This window comes from Chelonia mydas, chromosome 21, assembly GCF_015237465.2.
Source record: "Chelonia mydas isolate rCheMyd1 chromosome 21, rCheMyd1.pri.v2, whole genome shotgun sequence".
NCBI lineage: Eukaryota > Metazoa > Chordata > Testudines > Cheloniidae > Chelonia > Chelonia mydas.
Window position 1 is genome coordinate 3301574 of NC_051261.2, and position 19989 is coordinate 3321562.

General features: G+C 45.6%; 1 protein-coding gene across 1 annotated transcript; it reads left to right on the plus strand.

Annotated features, from left to right (window-relative positions):
* Window positions 1-368: 368 nt before the first annotated feature.
* INKA2 (inka box actin regulator 2) lies at window positions 369-19584 on the plus strand. Its single transcript, XM_027822079.3, has 2 exons — window positions 369-877; window positions 18553-19584. Exons 1-2 carry the CDS (start codon window positions 827-829, stop codon window positions 19582-19584), a joined length of 1083 nt encoding a protein of 360 aa, XP_027677880.3. The 5' UTR covers window positions 369-826.
* Window positions 19585-19989: the final 405 nt, after the last annotated feature.

The window sequence follows — 19989 nt, forward strand, 5'->3', positions numbered from 1 at the left end:
CAGGGCTTGGGATGGGGGCCCTGCCTGGGGAGATCAGAAGGGCTGGGGCGGGCAATATTGCCAAAGGGGTCCCGTCTCCAAGGGACCCACCGCCGCACGGTCGGCATTTTGAAACTCCCTCTTCCAGGCCAAGCATGGTTCCGCTCTCAGGTGGCTTTGCGGGGGGCTTTGCGGGCACGACGTGCAAACACCCAGCGCTTGGCTGAGCGGGAGGAGCGTCCTGGTGCGCAGCGCCCCCGGAACGGAGCCCATCCTCTGCCCCACTGGCTGCTGCCTCCCAAGACCTCCCCCCCCGGCAGATTTCCCGCCCCGGCAGGCGCTGCAGCAGCTGGGGATGGGGGATCCCCTGTCACTGCCATGTGCCCGCAGCTGCAGCGGCCGCGGCGCGCCGAGGGTGTCTGGTTGCAACCAGCGGGGCGGGCGAGCGGCGCACGGGCTGCCGGCCGCACACACTGCGCCGGCCGCGGGAGGTGCCGCCCGGGGCTGCCCGGGCGCAGCCGCGCGAGCCTGGGCTCGCTGAAGCGCCCTGAGCGGCAGGGCGAGGGGGAGCCTCCTCCCCGGGAGCTTTTGCCTTTGCGAACTCCCGCAGCGCGTGTGCTCGAGCAAGGAGCCCGGGCTGCCTTTGCTGCCCCCCCCCCGCAGCCCCGGGAGAGGGAGAAACTTTGAGGCGTGGGAGGGCTGCGCTGGAAATGCTGGCGGGGAAGGGCGTGTGAAGGGAAGCCTCCGGCACCCCCGGGGCTGCGCGGGGAGAAGTCCGCCTTCGGCGAGCTGCCCGGCGCGCCGCTGGCGTGTGGAGGTGTCCACGCGCGGACTTGAACCGGGGAGGATGGAGAAGAAAAGCATGGATCATTACCTGCGGCGCCTGAAGCAGGAGCTGGTAAGGGACCGCCGGGAAAAGGGGTTGATTTGTGTGGGGAGAAACTAGGACCTCAAAAACTGCCTGTCCCCTGCATCAGTCTGTTCAACCACGCAGGCTGGGGCTGGGTGAGTCTCTCCACCTGCGGGCATTGGCAGGGCTTTGCTGGTCATTTGCTAAACAGAGGAGAGCAGCGATAGACCCGAGCGGCTCAGGGGCCAAACTGCAAGCAACAGTCCCCAAAAGAGAGACACCGGCGTGTGAATTCCTTGTTTCATTACTGTGCATCTCCCAGCAGAACGACTGGGCAAGTATTCTACAATTGGTTAATAACCTAGGGGAAGCATCCTGCTCCGGTAATTAATCACTCCTTGTTTTTATATCAGGAGCTGCAGGAGACACATTTAAGAGCCACTTGCAGCTCTGGTGCCTCCGTCTGAGCATCATTGCATCCGATGAAGTGAGCTGTAGCTCATGAAAGCTCATGCTCAAATAAATTGGTTAGTCTCTAAGGTGCCACAAGTCCTCCTGTTCTTATTGCAGTAGAGTGTATCTTATGTTGGCCTTGGTTACCTCCTTGCGTGCCACCCCCTCCTGTGGGGGAGGTGAAGGGGAGCTTTCTTTAATTCCAGCCACTGGATATGTACCTGCCCTCCACTCACCCAGTGCAGTTTTTGACCAGTCAGCCCCCCCACTCCCTGGACTTATGTCCCCTCGTGCCTCTGACAGTCAGTTTGGATCAGCGATAAATCCAGATGACAGCAGTACAATTTTCGGATACCTTTTTTTATTTTTAATTTTCTGGGAAGGGAAGCTTTGAAATCTAGGGACTAAAATTCCCCTAAAGATTAAATATTCCAAGGCAGACATGTATGCCAATTAATATTGAAGCCGCTTATATTCACTATTTTTAGAAGGTGACCTATGGGGCAATGCTGAACTTTCTAATCACTATAGCTGCAGACTAGGTCAACTCACACATCTCTGCCTGTAGGATTTTAAGTAGAAATTCCCACCACCTCACACTCCAACCTGTTAGTCCCATGCACACATCTGTACAGTACCTGCTGGGTAAGATCTGCTGTTTACCCTCCCCATCCTTCCCAACCGTGAACTAATCAGTATAGTTTTAAACACATCTGTGACAAACGCAGCATTTCTGTCACTGAAGATCCCTGATCAGAATAGTCTTCAGAGCACAGGCATATAATCCGAGGCATTCTGTTTCCCAGCCACTTCATCTAATTATAAGGGTGCCTATAATTCTGCTCTATCCTAGCCACAGTTACATGGAGCTGAATTTATAAAGTAATGATTCACATTAGCACCCCTCATATGATATTTTTGCAAATCTCCATTGACCCTAGTGGAATTACTCCAGTTTGCATCGGCATAAAATCAAAGGGCAGAGTTTAGCCTCTGATTGGTCAGATGTTGTTAACCCAGCTGTCTCAGAAAAATAAAACTCAAATTAGAGTCCTAGTGATTTTGTGGTTTGCACAGAAAAGTACACACGAGCGAGGTTGGAAAGTGAAACAGGAAGTCCCAACAGGAAGAGGTTTAGAGGAATGGGATGTGTACCTTTATTTGAATGGGAGTCTAGTATGTGCAGTTGCAATTTCTAAATCTGTGGGTTTTGAAAATGGAAAATATTTGTTCTTTAGGATGGGATCCCTGGTCTTGTTTAGCACAGTCTATTTCACGTTCTCCCCCAGCACACAGATTCTGTTTAGAAGGCTATGTTGCTTGCAGAAACTTGCTTGAGCTTGTCCACAGCCGGAAGATGTTGATACCCTGGTTTTTGTTACTGGTAGATTAGTAGAAAGAATTGGATGTTTTTTAATTAATGGGTTTGAAAGTTCAATAAGAAGCCAGAGGGTGTGTGTGCATGGCATACCGATAAATAATAATAAGAACAAAAGAAAGCAAAGCAAAAATGGTAGGTGGGAGGTTGAAATACACAAACTTCCTGATACCAGTAAGGTGACTACTCGTGCAACATAATCTTCAGCTTCAAACTGGAGTTTATAACAAGCACCAAGATATAACGCTCCAAAACTGCAAACATTTAAAAACACATGCATAATGTTCTGTATGCAAGCAATCCCACTGAAGTCAGAGTGCTCGTGTGTAAAGTTACTCACTTGTTCCAGTCTTTGCAAGATTGGGACCTTTTGTGCCTATGGGACTAGATTCTGCCATACTGCTGCCTAGCACCTCTAACTAGTGCTCAGTTGTGGAGTATGGTGTTACTCTGTGTAAGCGTGGCAGAATCTGGCCCAGGGAAGGCTTCTTGAAAATGACTAATACTAAAAGGGACATAGTCAGGCCAAGCTTTGCCTCCAAATGTTGGGCGGATTTTGCCACTCTTACTCACATAGAGTAGCATGGCGCTCTGCGAGTAGCCTAGTTCATTTCAGTACGGCTGATTAGCACGAGTAAGGATGGCAGAATCTACTTTGTCAAACCTAATATCGGTAGAAATAGCCCCTTGTGCTTTGTAAGATACACTCTACTGCAATAAGAACATTGCAGCTGTGCTTTAGCTGGCACCTGTGCCAGAAAGCGAATCGAGGTACGGAAACGTGAAAGTGACCAGTTCACTGGCACTACACCAGCTGAGTGAAATGCAGAAAGGAGAACTGGACCGGCACATTAGGCATTTAAACTTCTTTATGCCACAGCGAACTCTGAGGTCTTACCAAGAACATGGGAAAGGGATTTTTGTTAAAACATGGGACAATGTTTTTCAACCTGTGTGCTTCACGTTAGTCTCCTAAATCCATATTTAGGCTTCTAAATAAAAGCAGCCTGATTGTCAGTGCTGCTAACAGCTATGCAAATGAACCCTGTTGACATTAGTGGGAACTCCTGGGGCTCAGCGTCTCAAAGATCAGAGCAGCACTTTTATTTAGGTTTCAGAGTAACAGCCGTGTTAGTCTGTATTCGTAAAAAGAAAAGGAGTGCTTGTGGCACCTTAGAGACTAACCAGTTTATTTGAGCATGAGCTTTCGTGAGCTACAGCTCACTTCATCGGATGCTTTTATTTAGGAGCTAAAGTATGAATGAAAGAGGCACCCACATTTGAAATGTTAGCCTTGGTTTTTAACCCAAAAACAATCTTTCAGAACAGATGCCTGTTTCTTGGGGGTAGGAGCCTGATATCTTGATAGGTTCCAAGTCTACTTGCAAGAGGTGTGAGGGATATTTGCATTTGATATGAAAACCAAAAATTAGATACTTGAAAATCCTCTCCTTCATCTTATGTAATACAGGATAATGCTATTTATGGTAGAAAATATGTCCCAAAAATATTTTTTTAATATTAGTTTATTAATAAACTAAGGCCTTAGCCTTGCAAAGGCTGATGCATAGTATAAACTTCTCTCACAAGGTGTGATGTTACGACCATTAACTTCAATAGAACCACTTACCTGGCATAAATTAAACACAAGTTTAAGATTTTGCAGGATCAGGCTGTTTTCCCCAATTTTTCATTACACTAAGATACGAACTTATTTTAGTAACTGACACTCAGGGCATCAGAATGCAAGTCAGGACTTCTGCCTTCTTCTGAGCAAAGTAGTACTAGAATGCATGAGATTCCAATCAGTTCTCTAGGTAGGGTACTGATTAGGTGGAGAGATTCATAGATTCAAGGCTAGAAGGGATCTCATTATGGTCCTCTAGTCTGATCTCACAGGCCTAAACACTTTCCCAAAATAATTCCTAGAGAAGATACTTTGGGGGCAAAAAACCCACCCAATCCTGATTTAAAAGTTGTCAGTGATGGAGAATCCACCCTGACCCTTGGTAAATTGTTCCAGTTTTTAATTACTCTTGTAATAACTTTACATGTTATTTCCACTCTGAAGACAGTCTATGCCAGGGGTGGGAAAAATCCAGCCCATCTAACATTTCTGTCCAGCCCGCCAGGCTCTTTGGCTGTCCCCTCGTGATCTCCGGGCTGCTACAAGTCCTGCAGTGCAGCAGGGCGCTCAGGGAGGCTGCCTGCCTGCCGTGGCCCCACGCTGCTCCTGGAAGCGGCCAGCTGCTGCTGGCATGTCTCTGCGTGCCCCTGGCAGAGGGGGAAGCGGCTCCGTGTGCTGCCCCCAGCCCTAGCACCGTCCTCAGAGCTCCCATTGGCCAGAAACTGGCCAATGGGAACTGCAGCGGAGGTACTTGCGGGCGTGGACAGCGCACAGAGACCCACAGCCCCTCTCCTCCCAAGGGGCATGCAGAGACATGCCAGCAGCAGCCAGCCGCTTCCGGGAGCAGCTTGGGGCCACAGCAGGCAGGCAGCCTGCCTGAGCCCTGCTGCGCTGCCATCTGGGAGCCGCCTGTGGTAAGCACCTCCGGGCCAGAGCCTGTACCTTGCACCACCCCCCCCCCCTGCACTTCAACGCCCTGACCCAGGTCAGAACCCCCTCCTGCAACCAAACTCCCTCCCAGACCCTGCAACCCAATCCCCTGACCCAGCCCAGAGCTCCCTCCTGCACCCAGACTCCCTCCCAGACCCTGCACCCCCTCCTGCACCCCAATCCCTGGGCCCAACCCAGAGCCCCCTCCTGCATCAAACTCCATCCCAGAGCCCACACCCCTTACCCTCTCCTGCACCTCAACACTCTGCACCAGCCCAGAGCCCCCTCCTGTACCCAAACTCCCTCCCAGACCCCGAAACCCCTCCATTAATATAGTAGAAATGTGCGGCCTATGACGACTTACCAAAATGCATTGAGTGGCCCCCCTGCGAAAATTATTGCCCACCCCTGATGCCAATACGGCAAACCTTCTGCTTACAAAATTAATAATGACAGCCCAGCTGAGCTGAAAAGTACATTTACTAAGGTAGACTTGTATTAATTAAAACCATCATAAATTACATCCCCAGCAATAAATATTTTAAATCAATACCCTTCCTTATAGCCTGGGATTAAAATAGGTAAGCTTTCCCTTAAAAGCAGGCAAGCAGTTTAATAGACAGCTGCGACTGTCTGGGCTTAATGGTGGATAGGAATTGAATCTCTTGACCCTGACTTCTTCACCACTTTCTTCATTACCAGGCAGGTCATGGCTCCAGATATTAATGCACCAGAACCAAACCCCATGGAGGGGGTGGGGAAGGTCCCTTTGTACTACCAAATAAGGACAAAGAGAACTCTATCTGTGGTTAAGTAGGAATCCAATTTTATGGCACCAGTTTGAATATGGTGACATGCTGATTTGCATGATACACAGCAAGCAGTTCTTTTCCGTGTTAAACAGCGAGGGAAGGAATAAATGTAACATTGTCGAGAGGTCCTGTAAAGAAGGCCCATTTAAAGAACCAAATCTTGTTCAGTCTGGTTCATATAGCTAGGGGAAAGCTTGAGACAGTTTGATCTGCTGAAGCTTAATATGTCTTTGTATAAACTATTTCAGCCGTTGACTGGTTTTGAGAGAAGTTAAAAAAAAAAAGGAATGAAATTGGCAGAGTTCCCAGTTTCATGTAGGGGAGGTTAACTAAAAATGAAATCCAATTGCAGTGCCAGCTTGTCTGTCCCAGTGATTCATGGATTCCAGTTCTTTTTTCTCTTTGCGTGTAAAAATAAATAAATTGATTACAAATAATTGGTGTTTGGTTTGGGTTGCAGGTGTTCCAAAGTGTTTCCACTGCTAGCCTGTGCATCAAAGCACACACTGTCAATGGTGCCTTTCACATGCTGTAACAGTGCCAGGTCGGGCAGCGGTCACACCCTGAGCTTGGATCTGGACATGCTTAAATCGGTTTTCATGTTAACCTCCGAGAATGCATGTTCAAAGCTCTGGCATGGTTGTGACTCTCAAAGATAAACCCAACCTGATTCAGTCAGTGAGAAGTTTCTTTCATACTCCAGTTGTGTATTTTCCATCATAAGCGAATAGTCACTGGCATGTCTAGTGTGCCTTCAAAGTGGATTTCATTCAGAGAATCTGAATATTCCACACGCAAGTGTTACAAAGTCAGGGTAGTCTCAGCTGACACTTCCATTCATTATAAAGCAGGCAGTGTGGCCCCACAGTTATAGGGCCAAACTAGAGCTCAGGAGACCTGGGGTCTATTCCCAGCCCTGTCACTAGCCTACAGGGCAACAACGAGCAAGTTACCTTGTCCCTCTGTGCCTCAGTTTCTCCATCTATAAAACACAGAGAATGGTACCTACCTCCTTTGAAAGCACTTTGAGGTTTAAGAACAGCCATACTGGGTCAGACCAAGGATTCATCTAGCTCAGTATCCTGTCTTCTGATAGTGGCCAGTACCAGAGCTTCAGGGGTAGTGCACACAGAACAGGGCAGTTTTGCAGTGATCCACCCGTCTTGTTCTTCTAGCTTCTAGCACTCGAGGTTTAGGATCACCTCAAGCATGGTGTTACATCCCTGACCATCTTGACTAATAGCCATTGATCCTTAATGAGCGTATCTAGTTATTTTTTGAACCCAGTTATACTTTTGGCCATCACAACGTCCCCCGGCAATGAGTTCTACAGGTTAATTTTGTGAAAAAGTATTTCCTCTTGTTTGTCTTAAACCTGCTGCCTGTTGATTTAAGCAGGTGACCCCTGGTTTTTGTACAGTGGGAAAGAGTAAATAACACTTCTCAGTTCCTTTTTCCACACCAGTTATGATTTTATAGACCTCTATTATATTCCCCATTAATCACCTTTTTTGTAAGCAGAACAGTCCCAGTCTCTTTAGTCTCTCCTCCCATGGAAGCCATTCCATACCCTTGATCATCTTTGTAGCCTTTCTCTGAACCTTTTTCTGTTCCACTCTAGCCTTTTTGAGAGGGGATGACAAAAAAATGCCACGTAAGAGCTAGGTATTATTGTTATTATTTGATAGTTCTGGATTAAGATGCGTTGGCATTGCACCAGTCTATAGAGCCCCTCCTAAGAGGATCTCAAAGCACATTACAGGCCTACTCCAGGTTCCATTGAAGCAGATAGCAAAACTTCTACAGACTCCAATGAGCCCCCAGGATCTAGAGCTGGGCCTGAGCCTTCCAGTGCCTTTGTGGAGTACTCTATTTAGTAGAAGGATAAGTGGAAGCACAGAGGGGTGAGCTGGCTTTCCCAAGGTCACAACCACAACCAGCCAGCAATCTGGAAAGCAGGACTCCTGATTCCAGTCTCCTGCTCTGAGCACTACACATCGTTTTCTCATCTGTTCTGTGTTTGTACAGCACCTAGCGCAAAGGGGTCTTGGTCCATGATTGGGGTTCCTAAGTTCTAGACTGTAAGTTCTTTTGGGCAGGAATGGTTTCCTTCTTATAGGGTTGCACAGACACCTGGTAAAATGGGACAAGAGTCTCTAGGCCCCATTGCAATAAAAATAAGTCATTCTTCCACTAGGAAGCTGTGAGGTATCTTGATGGAATTTTACCATTAGGTTGCAGCTGGGGTTTATGTGGCTAGTAGGAATGAATAGTGATGCTTACTTAGGTCATTGTAAGTAGCAATTTCAGGTTACGTTCTGCCCCAGTATATGCGTGTGTTCCATTTGGCCCTCAGTCAGCAGAGCTGAATAGTAAAACCAAATGCAAACCCCTATTGGGTTAATTTCCTGCTCATAAGTTCAGCTGTGACATTGAAAACCATGGGAAAAAATGCTATTCACGCTTATGGAAAAAGAAAACAAACTAGGATCTTTCCAATTTCCTGCCCATAAATTCAGTAGCAATGCCAATGAACTGCAGCAAGATGGGGCCATGGAAATAGGGACTGAGAAGAATACAGATGTGGAGGCTTTGTAAATGACTTAGGTAAGTACAATTTGTGCAAATATTTATTATTGAAGGTTTTGATATAGTGTTAATGGGAAAAAGCTGCCAGCATCCTCAGACATTTTTAAATCCTATTTAAAAAAATCTGCAAGCTCTAGAAAAGTTACACTCACCTAGTTATGAGGATCCGTCGGAAAGACGCAGAAACATTCATGCAATGGAGAGGTAGCTAATCCATTCCAAACGCAACTTCTATCCTGTGAAAGGGGTGGCCTGGTGTGATTTTTACCACTGTAAAACATCCTTCTCAGAACCTCCATCCCTTCAGACCTAGGCCCTAGGTAGGAGCCAGGTTAAAAAGATACTTTGCTTTTATAGAGCCTGATTCTCCACTGTTTGCATCTGGCAAAGTCTTTTTACACTTGTGCAAAGTGGGTGAAATGTGCTGCCAAATCAGAGTTCTCCACTCTCAGCAGGGATGCCACTTTGCACAGGTGTAAATCATGATACAAGGTGCAAGACAATGAATGGGCCTGAGTCTGATCTTAATAAAGTGCTATTCAAGCGTAACTTCATTGAAGTCAAGAGTTACACTGGTGTAACTGAAAACGAGGTCAGGCTTATGGTGTAGGCTGAAAACACTAGAAGCAGTTGCAATCTAATTTTGTGTGTGTTTTGATTATTTTTGGGGAAAACAGAATGTTTCTAAATATTTTCTCGAAAATATATTTTTTTAAATCTATTGTTAACCAACAAATATCACTTAGAAGTTAACATTCATTCCCACACCCAGACATAACATCAAACTTTAGAATTCGGTGCGGTGTTTGGTTTCCCTGTTACAACAGCTTATCTCAGAGCAAACAATCTCGTGTTTCTTGGTGTGAATGTCTCACAGGAGTAGAACTTTCAATGTAAGTGACGAAATGCAGCCCTTTTATTTTTACGTCCTGTCTCGCACTGAGTCCTGATTTGGTAACCATGTGTCATGCTTGCAAAATGGCCCAATAGTCTTTTCCTGTAGAGAGACCATCTCAGTAAGGCATTCCAGTAAAGTTTAGATTTAATTCAATTAGCCACTGTTGCAATAGTGTCTATACAGCCATGGCAGCACGTATTACTGACTGCGCTTGCAAAATTTTCAGGGTATAGCTGCTGGGTAAGAGTCCAAAACTGAAACAGAAAAGGCAGGTAAAGGAAACGGACTCCTCTCTTTGAATGGTTTCAGAGTAACAGCTGTGTTAGTCTGTATTCGCAAAAAGAAAAGGAGTACTTGTGGCACCTTAGAGACTAACCAATTTATTTGAGCATAAGCTTTCGTGAGCTACAGCTCACTTCATCGGATGCATACTGTGGAAAATACAGAAGATGGATTTGTGCTGGAAATGGCCCACCTTGATTATCATACACATTGTAAGGAGAGTGATCACTTTAGATAAGCTATTACCAGCAGGAGAGTGGGGTGGGGGGATAGAAACCTTTTGTAGTGATAAACACCCATTTTTTCATGGTCTGTGTGTATAAAAACATCTTCTGTATTTTCCACAGTATGCATCCGATGAAGTGAGCTGTAGCTCACGAAAGCTTATGCTCAAATAAATTGGTTAGTCTCTAAGGTGCCACAAGTACTCCTTTTCTTTTTGCTCTCTTTGAATGGGATCTGTGAAGTACCCCAAGGCCTGTTGTCTTCAATGACTACATGAATTCTTCTTTCAGTTATCACTGTTTATTATTTGTATAGAGGTGGCACCCAAAAGCCCTTTCCAGACATTGTATCTTAGAGGAAGATACAATGCTAACACCAAAGAGCGTACGGCTAATGGTGGGCACAATGCAACATGCAGGCTATGATGGAAAATGAGGAAACAGGAGGATGGGCAGAAGAAATAAGGTCTTGCCACGGTCTCGAACCCAGTCCCGCAGTAAGCTCTTGGGAGGAAGGAAGGAAGGAAGGATGATCCATTGGTTAGGGCAGTAGCCTGGGACTCAGGAGACCCTGTTCCCTACACAGGCTTCCTCTGTGACCTTAGGCAAGTCATTTAGTCTCTCCGTGCCTCGGTTTCCCCTCTAAAATAACAGCCCAGCCTTACCTCCCAGGCATGCTGTGAGCAAAAATACATTAAGGATCGTGAGGTGCTCTAATACAGTGGTGATGGGGGTCATAGAAGTATTTAAGATCGATAGACAGGGTCTCAGGACCTGATTGTTATGCACGTCTTGTTGCCGAATATATTTCCCACTCCAACCCACTGACAGACCTGCCAGGGCAAAGTGCTTACCTCACCCCTGCCCCCCCAGCCGCCCTCTAGATCCATCCCCTTCACCTCATTATTTGTGTTACCTAGCAACAGGAGCCCAAGTCATGGGTGAGGATGCAAGGCACTAGAGCAGAGTGAAAATGGCTTTTCCACAGGCAGACGGATGATGTGGTGGAAATGTTGGGTTTTTCAAAGAGACATCAAACTTTATTTTTGTTCGCCCCCCGCCCTTTTTTTTTCTTCAACTTCTTCAATGACAATGAGGTGGGGGAATGGGAGAAGGAAGGGGAGGAAATAGAAGAGGGGGGAGGGAACTCCCAAAAGTGAAAATTCTTTGACTTGTCATCAAAAAGCTGCAATTTTTGTGGAAATATTTGGAGGGAAAATATTTTGGGGGGAATTCCACTCCCCAATAATTCCTCCCCCCCAACCAGCCCTAGTCCACATAGCAATCCTGAAGGTGTGTCTTCACTGGAAGAAAAGGATGTGCTCTTAACCGGAGTTGGGCTAACTCAGGTTAAAATAGCAGTGACTCCCAGGCAGCTGGGTTTTAACTCAAGTTAGTAGCACAACTTCAACCCTAGGCTGCCTTCTAGGTTTTAACTCGAGCTGCATTAAAACCCGCGTTGCTATGTCTTCACTGCAGTTTTCAACCTGAATGAGGAATACACCTGGTTTTGCAGCAAAGAAATACCATGCGCCAGTTACCCTGTCTCCACTTTCCTCTCCTTCCCCTGACATTTATCCTTCTCCTCCACATCACTCAATATCTAAAGCTAATGTGGCAGTGCCTGCTATGTGGTAATGTTTTACAGAAGAAACCAAAAGCAGCCCCTAGTGGAATTTTTACTTGAGAGGTACATAAGGAAAGTTTTGTCACCCAGAGACGTGACTCTCCAAAGACAGGAGGAACACAGCTAAGTTGGGCTGGAACTTCCATTTGGCTTTATTCGCCCAGTGCTTCTCACTGTGGGAGCTGGGTCAATAGCTGTGAAGTGCTGAGAGAGAAAGAGACCTGTCTGTTTGAACAGAAAAGATCTGCATAGGGGTAAGTTGAGACAGGCGGAAAGCTGAGTCAGCCAGTCTGTTGGAGCCATTCCTTGTAGGTCACAGAAAGGTGGTTTGTAGCTTAGCAGTCTGATGTCAACCTTTAAATACCTTTGATTCTTGGGACTAAAAGGTAAAGCCTTGGTGGATTCTCCTGTGTGGAGGTGGGATTAGAACCCTTTGGCTGAATTCCCTGATGCAGGGGATTCCCTGACAGACATAGATTTGGCACAGCTGGCTCTACATCATCCTCCAGAGGGGCACATGTGGGAGGGAGCAGGGTATAGCCGGGATGTTCCTCTACTCTTATCTATTCCCAGCTTCTGCAATAGCTCATAGGGCATGTTATAGCCTGGGCAAAATTTATGCAACCCCAATGGCTGAAGCAGCCCCTCGCAGTTTCAACACAGGGAAACATATGTCCTCATTTGCACCTCCACCTCACTCTTACATTGCACTCTGCTCAGAAGCAAGGATGAATTGGCCCCTTTGAGACTTGACCATCCTCGCTATTATTAATTTTGTGTAGTCATCCATGGTGTGTCAAGGAACCTCTTTCTTCAGCATTGCACTGGGTCCAGGCAGCAGGAAGGAACTCCGTCTGCTGATTTCCTGCTACTAACAGCTGGTCAGTCGAAGGGGAAAAAGCAATGAAAGACTTTGTTTACTAGTTTATTCCTGAGATGAATCCCAGAGACTGTGTCTGGTTTGTTTAGCTCTGAGAGCCCAGAGCCTTGGGTGAAGTAAGTGGCCTTGGGAAAGCAGTAAATGGTTTTGGAATCACACCCAGCCTGTTGCATACATTCAGGGCCCAAAACCAGAACTCCAGGTGCAGGAAAGGCAGAATAGGGGGGCAAATCCTGCTGATCTACAAAGGAAATAAAAATTGGCCTTGTGCCCTTTCTAGCTCCTTTACAATGAATAATGAAAGCCTGAGAGTTAGTTCTTTTTTATCTGTTTATTTACTTTTAACGTTTGATTTTGTTTTTTACACTAAAAATTTGGGTCTTATCTGCCCTGAAAGATTCAGTGTTGACTGGAGAACTAGCAAAACGATGACATCACAAGAGCCTATAGAGTGAAAGTTAAGCAACTGAAAGAGAGAGGAAAATTTTAGTCAAATTGTTTGAAACTGTTTTTTTGTTGTTGTTGTTTTTTGTTATTGTTATTTCATGCGTAGTTAACATTTTGGATAAAAGATTCATCACCTCTTCCCCACCTCCCTTCAAATTAGCTGTAATCTCACTGTTAACATCCCCGAGAACTCCTAGAGTTTCTCCTGTGACACCAGGGACCAAAGGATTTGAAATTCCCAATATTTGCATGATAACACACAAGCAGAAATAAAAAAGCTCTTGCGTGCCTTCTGTGTCCATCATAAGGCAACAGAACAAGGCATAAACCCAACATGAAAAAAATCCTTCTCAAATCACCGTGAAAATAAACTCCCACTGACGAACTGTGCCTGAGGTAAGAATCCAGGCTCACTAAAAAATAATTTTGTCAGCGTTCCAAAGGAAAACACAGAACCTATCTAATCAGTTCAGCAGTTCTAAAGTAATTTTTCTCTCTTATTTCATTCTCTTTAAATACCAGATTTGTTTGTTGCTGGCTCTGTTGCCTATCAGCCTAATTATTAAGAGCTGTCACTACAATTCTTCTTTCCTTTCCCCTCAGCAATAACTTCCTCTCACAATACCTCTTCTACCTAAGAGCTGGACATCTGTCATCCTCATTATCCCAAACACACCCAGAGACCTTCTTTTCCCGTCTCTCCAGTCAGCTGGAATATGTCATCTGTTCTTTTTTTTTCTTTCTCCCCCGGTCATCACCAAATATTGCCGTAGTCCTGGGCAACCCGGATGTGGAGATGAACTGGAAATACAAACAACTCTGGCTCAAGGGGCTTAGTTGGATTTGGATTCCAGAGCAGTCTTGTGAATTCAGACACTAGTAGAAAAACGTTAGTTCCCAAAATGTTTAGCAGATTTTTTTTTAAGTGAGAGATGACAAATGAATTTCCCATTTTTCTTGCTCCCCTTAACTGGCAAATGTCTTACCCATCCTTTACACAGAGGTATTTGGCTTTGTTTTATGTAAAATAGTAGTGGAATATGAGATGTACATAAGCCCATTAGTGTGTTGCTTTTCTGGCTATCCACTGATCCACCAAAGGATTGCATTTCTGTTTATACAGTACTTTGTCCGGTTCACATATTAGACCCCAGGACCTGTGCATACTAACATCTTACATTTACATAGTGCTTTTAGACTAATATGCTTTATACACTTATGGGGTAAACTATACACAGGAATTCTTTCACCCAGCCACTGAAATGCAGCTGTCACAGGGTGGAACCCAGCAACTGTTAAACACTATGCAGCAGTTTGGAAGTGCAAGTGTTTGGGGAACACACTTACTGAGTGTGCTCACAGACACAGTTTGTTCAGCACACAGGAGTTAACCTGACTCTTGGGTTTGATGGGTGAAAATAAAGTAATGTAAAATAAAGGCGTACCCTAGTGTCTGAGCAGCAGGTGCAGGCTTAGTGCTGGAATAACCTGGACTTACACTTTGGTTTTACTGGTACTCACCTTTTCCCTGCCATGGGAAAAATATTGTAATGACCGTGAGCCAAACCCTGCTTGCATTAAGCAGGCAAGTAGTCCTTGCAACTTCAGTGGGACTGACATATGGGAGCAACGCAGACAAAATTTGACTCTGTACTGATAGACTGATGCATAATTCAGTTCTGGATGGCTTGAGGCTCCTGGGGCCCCATGTTTAAATTTGTGGGGTTCTTGTTTTGGTGAGGTGAGTCCATTCAGGCCTAAAAGAGTCAGTGGCTAATCCCCATCAGCCCCAGCCACCTGCTATTGTATAAACACCCCAAGAATTTGGGAAGAGATGTAAGGAAATTCTCCTGTAAATGCTGCTGCATGTACCAAGCTATGGGCATGGATTGGACCTCAAGGCCGCTTTGTTGACCACGCGCTTTATGTAACAATGGTTGCACTGGTTTATATAACGCTCAAAAAATAAAAGCAGTTCCTGCTTGCAATCATTTATTTATGGGTTTTGCAACTAAATTTTCTGCTGCAGGTGCATTTGTGGAAGCTGTCATCCAGAACAAGGTCCATCAGCCTGGGAAATGCGTTCCCACGAGGCTCTGTTAGATGTATCATCAAGGTTGGGGCAGCCTCTTGGATTTAGGTTTGTGGCAAACGATAAGAAAAACTTTTCTGGAATGGAAGGAGTACCCTTTGCAAATGGAGTTATTGCTGTTATTTATTTTTTGTATTACCGTCGTTTTTAGGTGCCTGACTCATGGACCAGTACCCCACTGCACTAGGCACTATACAAGCAGAACAAAAGTTCCTGTTGCTGGGGGATGGATGGGACAGCTTGACATGCCTAGCCCTTTGTGTCTGGAGATCAGAGTACAAATCCTGCTTTGCTGGGGATTCCCAGATGAACGTCTTTGGGATCTAGTCCTTAAACACAGAACCACAGCGCTTACCTATCATAAGTAGACACTGGCCCCCACTGTTGTAGTAGCCGAGCAGCCATCCTCACAATACCCCTGTGCAGTAGGGTAGGGCATTATCCCCATTGTATGGATGGGAAACTGAGGCACTGAGAGACTAAGCCACTCCTCAGTGGAAAGATCCAGCATGTGTCTCTGTCCCTACGGTTATAGTCCAAAAATCCATTGTCTGCACTTGCAAACAGGGTAACCCCCCTCTCCTTGTGTTTTCCTGTCTAGGACCTGCCCTCAAGACTTTGCAATTGCTTGAGGAGCATATTGCTCAGACTGTAAATAGGGGCTCATTGCGAAATATACAGTACCCAACCATATGTAGACACACCAACAGATAATCATATTCTGCCTGTAAGAAACCTGTTTCTCACCTTTTGGTGACCAGGCCCACAGACCTTAAGACTCTGTACATAACTCTTCTCATGTTGTCTATACATAGGGTTTGCAGTGGTTGCGAGGACCAGTGTGACACAGGCACATAGTGGATACCTTACATAACACTCTTTGGTGAACTAGTATGTAGATGCCAGACTCAGGGGATCCCTGTAACCCCCGTATGCACACCTGGTGCCCTCCACCATTTGGCATCAAGAGGTCCTTGGGCCAAACGAGTGTTGGGGTATGTTCTTCCCTGGAGTAACTGTAACGTTAGTAGAGAGACACCATAGACGTACCAAAGATAGATAAGCAGTAACATCGGCCTCACTGTGCCTCTGTTTGTCCATCTGTAAAATCGGATTGGCATGAACCTACCTCAAAGGTGGCTGAAGCGGTTTCTGAGGGGCATAGCCCTCTGCTGATATATATAGTCCAGTTGAAGTCAGAGAAGCTCTGACAATTTACACTGGCCCCACAGTGGCTGAGAAGCATTTTATGTTTACCCTATTCGAGTGGCTCAAAATTTGTTGAAATTTCCATGACAAACATTTTACCAAAACCAACCAAACAAAAAAATACTGAACTTGTTACTGCTTTTCAACCGGCTCTGAATCCTAGGTACTCGCAGGGGAAGGGGCGCATGGGTGAAATGAACACAGTGATGGTAAATGCTGCCTCTGAAATATTAATGGTTCCTGTCGGATGAGGCATGCATTGTAACCATACCACCCATCATGGGGGAGTTAATTGAATCAATGAAGTGAACAGCACAGCCGTCGAGCATATGCTGTCTTTTTGACCAGTCTAGTCATTACTGCAGGACCCTTGTCACTCATCACTGCTTGATTACACCACTTTGCCTGCGAGGGGATTTGATGCGAAGTATCCAATGAGGGTCCAAGCTGGCTCCAAATCCAGCTTTGCAAAGCCGCAGATAAAAACAACTTCCATTAATAAGGCAAGAAAGGTTAGGACAAGAAGCATTACAGCAAATCTGGAGAGGTAAGGTGATAGTTTTGTCTGAGGCTTATGGCACATATGGTCCCAGGTTTTTGGTAGCGCAAGAGCTCTTTTATTGTAAAAGTGTGGGCGTTACTTGCACACATGTAGCTTTATTTTGCAGATACTAGTAACCTTAGCCTGTAAGGGAGACTTGACTTGTCAATGTAATCAGAGGTTTGAACAGAGAGTTTTTCCATAACTTCACAGCCAGATATCCTTTCTAGCAGGTGAAATATGCTTCTCCTCTTGAGCATGAAGCTCCAGAAATAGGTGTCATACTTCCACTAACTCTGAGAGTCTGATTTTTGAAACTTGGATGGAGATTTGTGCCTGGAACATGTGGTATGGGGATTTCCACTTTTGCAGTATGGTTATTCCAGAGTGGCAGTGTTTTAATAGCCTTTCTTACCCCTGGTGAGAACCTGCAGTTCTCTGCTTACAAACAAACAGCAAACCACGAATAACTGAGTCAAGGTAGCAAAAATTATTCCTCCCTGCCCTCACCCCCAATTTCTTGGTAATGTACAGCCACTCATGTGTACAGGTGTTAAAGGAAAACAGCATATTACGAGAACGCTTGTCATGCAAAGATTGTGATCAGCTTTTTAAACTGTTATACTTAAGAACTTTTAGGTTTAAGCTTTTCTGAGACATTTATACTCCCTTCTGCCAACCTCTTTACATCCGTGTGACATATCTTTGCCTCCAGCCTGGCAAACCACCTCCCCCCTGCCCCATCCTCCGAAAAAGTGGTAGCAGCTGTTGGAAAGTATAGCCCATTTGTTTTATGATGCCGCTTTGGGAATATGATCCAGATCCCACATAAGAGTGAAGGAGAGCAACAGAATGAAAGGGGAGAGGGCAAATTAGAGGCTTTGGAAAATAACTAGCATATTTTAAGGTTAACATGGAGAGTTAAACCTTTCTATTAAAGTAGAAAGATAAAACACAAGTGTGAATGATGGATCTAGTTTGGAAGCCAAAATAATTGATTTTTCAGCAAATAAACTTGTGATTACTTATTTGTTTTTTCAATATTACTGTTCAGATTTCTAGGACTTCATTCCGTGCTGGTACCTATGTTTCTCAACCTATAATTAGGGTAGTATAACAAAGCATTAAGACATATTACAGAGTGCCAATGTGATTTTTTTTTTTTTTTTTACTATTTTTTGTTTTTGATTTTAACATGTTACAGAAACTAGTCAGTCAAAGGCTGGTTCTTTTATAGATTCAGAGCACCCGCTTCTAGTCTCAGTTGTTTGCATGGCAAGAAAGAAACAACAGCTGCAGACTAAGTCTAAAAATTGATGCAGCGAATTGTCATGCTCGGTTACATGAATAGAGGTTCTGCTAAGCAATTAACTGAAATTCAGATAAACATTATTTTTGTTGTCAATCAAATGCTTATTTCAGTTCTTGTTAACAGGTGAGGATTTGGAATCTTTAAAAAAAATTTAATTTCTTCAGAATCTAAAAAAGGTGTGTTTATTATCCCATGAAATGGCTGGAGCATCAGGGACAAGGATAGCACATTTAAGTCTGAATAATTCAGTATTAGGGCATGTTTCAGGAGAGACCTTCTTTTTGCTGCTGTCTAGCTTATAAGATAAAAAGGGAACATGGCCTAGCTTTTGCTTCCCTATATGTTGCAGGGGTAAAATCCTACTTGTTTTGTCTTGGCTTCTCCAAGCACTGATTCACTGTCCTCTCTTCCTCCCCAAACAGTTATCCATGAAGGAGGTTGGAGACGGGCTGCATGAACAGATGAACTACATGATGGGTGCCCTGCAAGAGCTGAAACTCCTCCAGGTCCAGACAGCTTTGGAGCAGTTGGAGATTTCAGAGACTCGAAACAAGGTTTCAGGCATTGGCCCGCACCAGTGCTGTCGAAATGGCAGAGAGGGGCCCAGAGCCAGCAGGCAGAACGAGAGGTTGCTGGGAAGGAGATCTTTGGAGGAGTGCAGCTCCATGGCGTTTGCACACTCCACCCAGGTGCCACAATCTGCCAGCCGGTTTGGCCCTGTGACTTTACCGGACAGTAGCCACCACAGACACGTGGCTTATTGCAAAGACAGTTATCCTACGAGCAGACCTTCTTCAGCTCTGACCACGGCAGAGTACTGCCCGCCAAGGAAATTTGAGTCAGCCAGTGTGGGCACAAGTGGGAACCAGCTTCACAGAGAGTCAGACAGCATCCCTCAGACTTTGGGTGGGAGTAAATTGGGATGCAGAGAATGCCAGGTTTCTGATGAGGCCAATGACTGGACTTCCTCGCTAATGTCTCAGAGCAGGAACCGGCAACCTCTGGTTTTAGGGGATAATATCTTTGCAGATCTGGTTGGGAACTGGTTGGATCTGCCAGAGCTGGATAAAAAGGGGGAGAAGAACGAGACTTCCCTGTCCATCAGCAGGTCTCAGGAATTCTACAGGAAGTTTTCCCTCACGGCCAACATCTTCAAAAAGTTCTTGAGGAGCGTACGGCCGGACCGAGATAGGATCCTCAAGGAAAAACCATGTTGGCTCCCAGCAGAAGACAGAGAGACTGAAATTTCAAAGAGATCCAAAAAGGTGAGCAAACAGAAGGGGACGTTTTACTTCCCCCTCCATGGGAACCTACAGAATGCTCACAGCAAAATGGAGAGGTGCCCAAAGGCAGAAGCTAGTAGTGACAAATCCAAGAATTGTGCCAAGAAGGTCCATGGCACCACAGACCACACCCAGTCAGGCTTTGATATGAATACAGCCGTATGGGTCTAAGTTCCTATAAGCGTCTCCTCTGCCAAATGGCTCTGCTTCACGCTAGAGATGAGCTGGAGCACATACATGCCTGTATGTGATATACCCCAAAGGCCTGCCCCGCACTGGGGTGGGGGAAACAGTGTATTTGGTAGCCTAGCATGCTGTGGGCAGCAGCCCGCCGAGCCCAGCTTCTAAGAGACCTGCATCTTCTGGAGAAGGACGACATCAGAACAGCAGCTGAATCAGGACTGTGTGCAGAAGCTTTCCAGAGCTGGTGCTTGGGAGAATGACCAGATTTCTTGACAGCTTCCAGGGCAGGTAGAACCATGATAGCCGCCCCTTACCTCTGTGTGAGCTTCTCTGGTCATAGTTCAGTTCATCTCTGGTTAAGATAGCTACGGTCCATAAAATGCAGTGTGTGTG

Excerpts from the sequence above, each read along its gene's own strand:
- INKA2 (XM_027822079.3), top strand. The coding sequence starts at position 827 with ATGGAGAAGAAAAGCATGGATCATTACCTGCGGCGCCTGAAGCAGGAG. Across the intron at positions 878-18,552 it reads GGCGCCTGAAGCAGGAGCTG|TTATCCATGAAGGAGGTTGG; the intron begins GTAAGGGACCGC and ends CTCCCCAAACAG.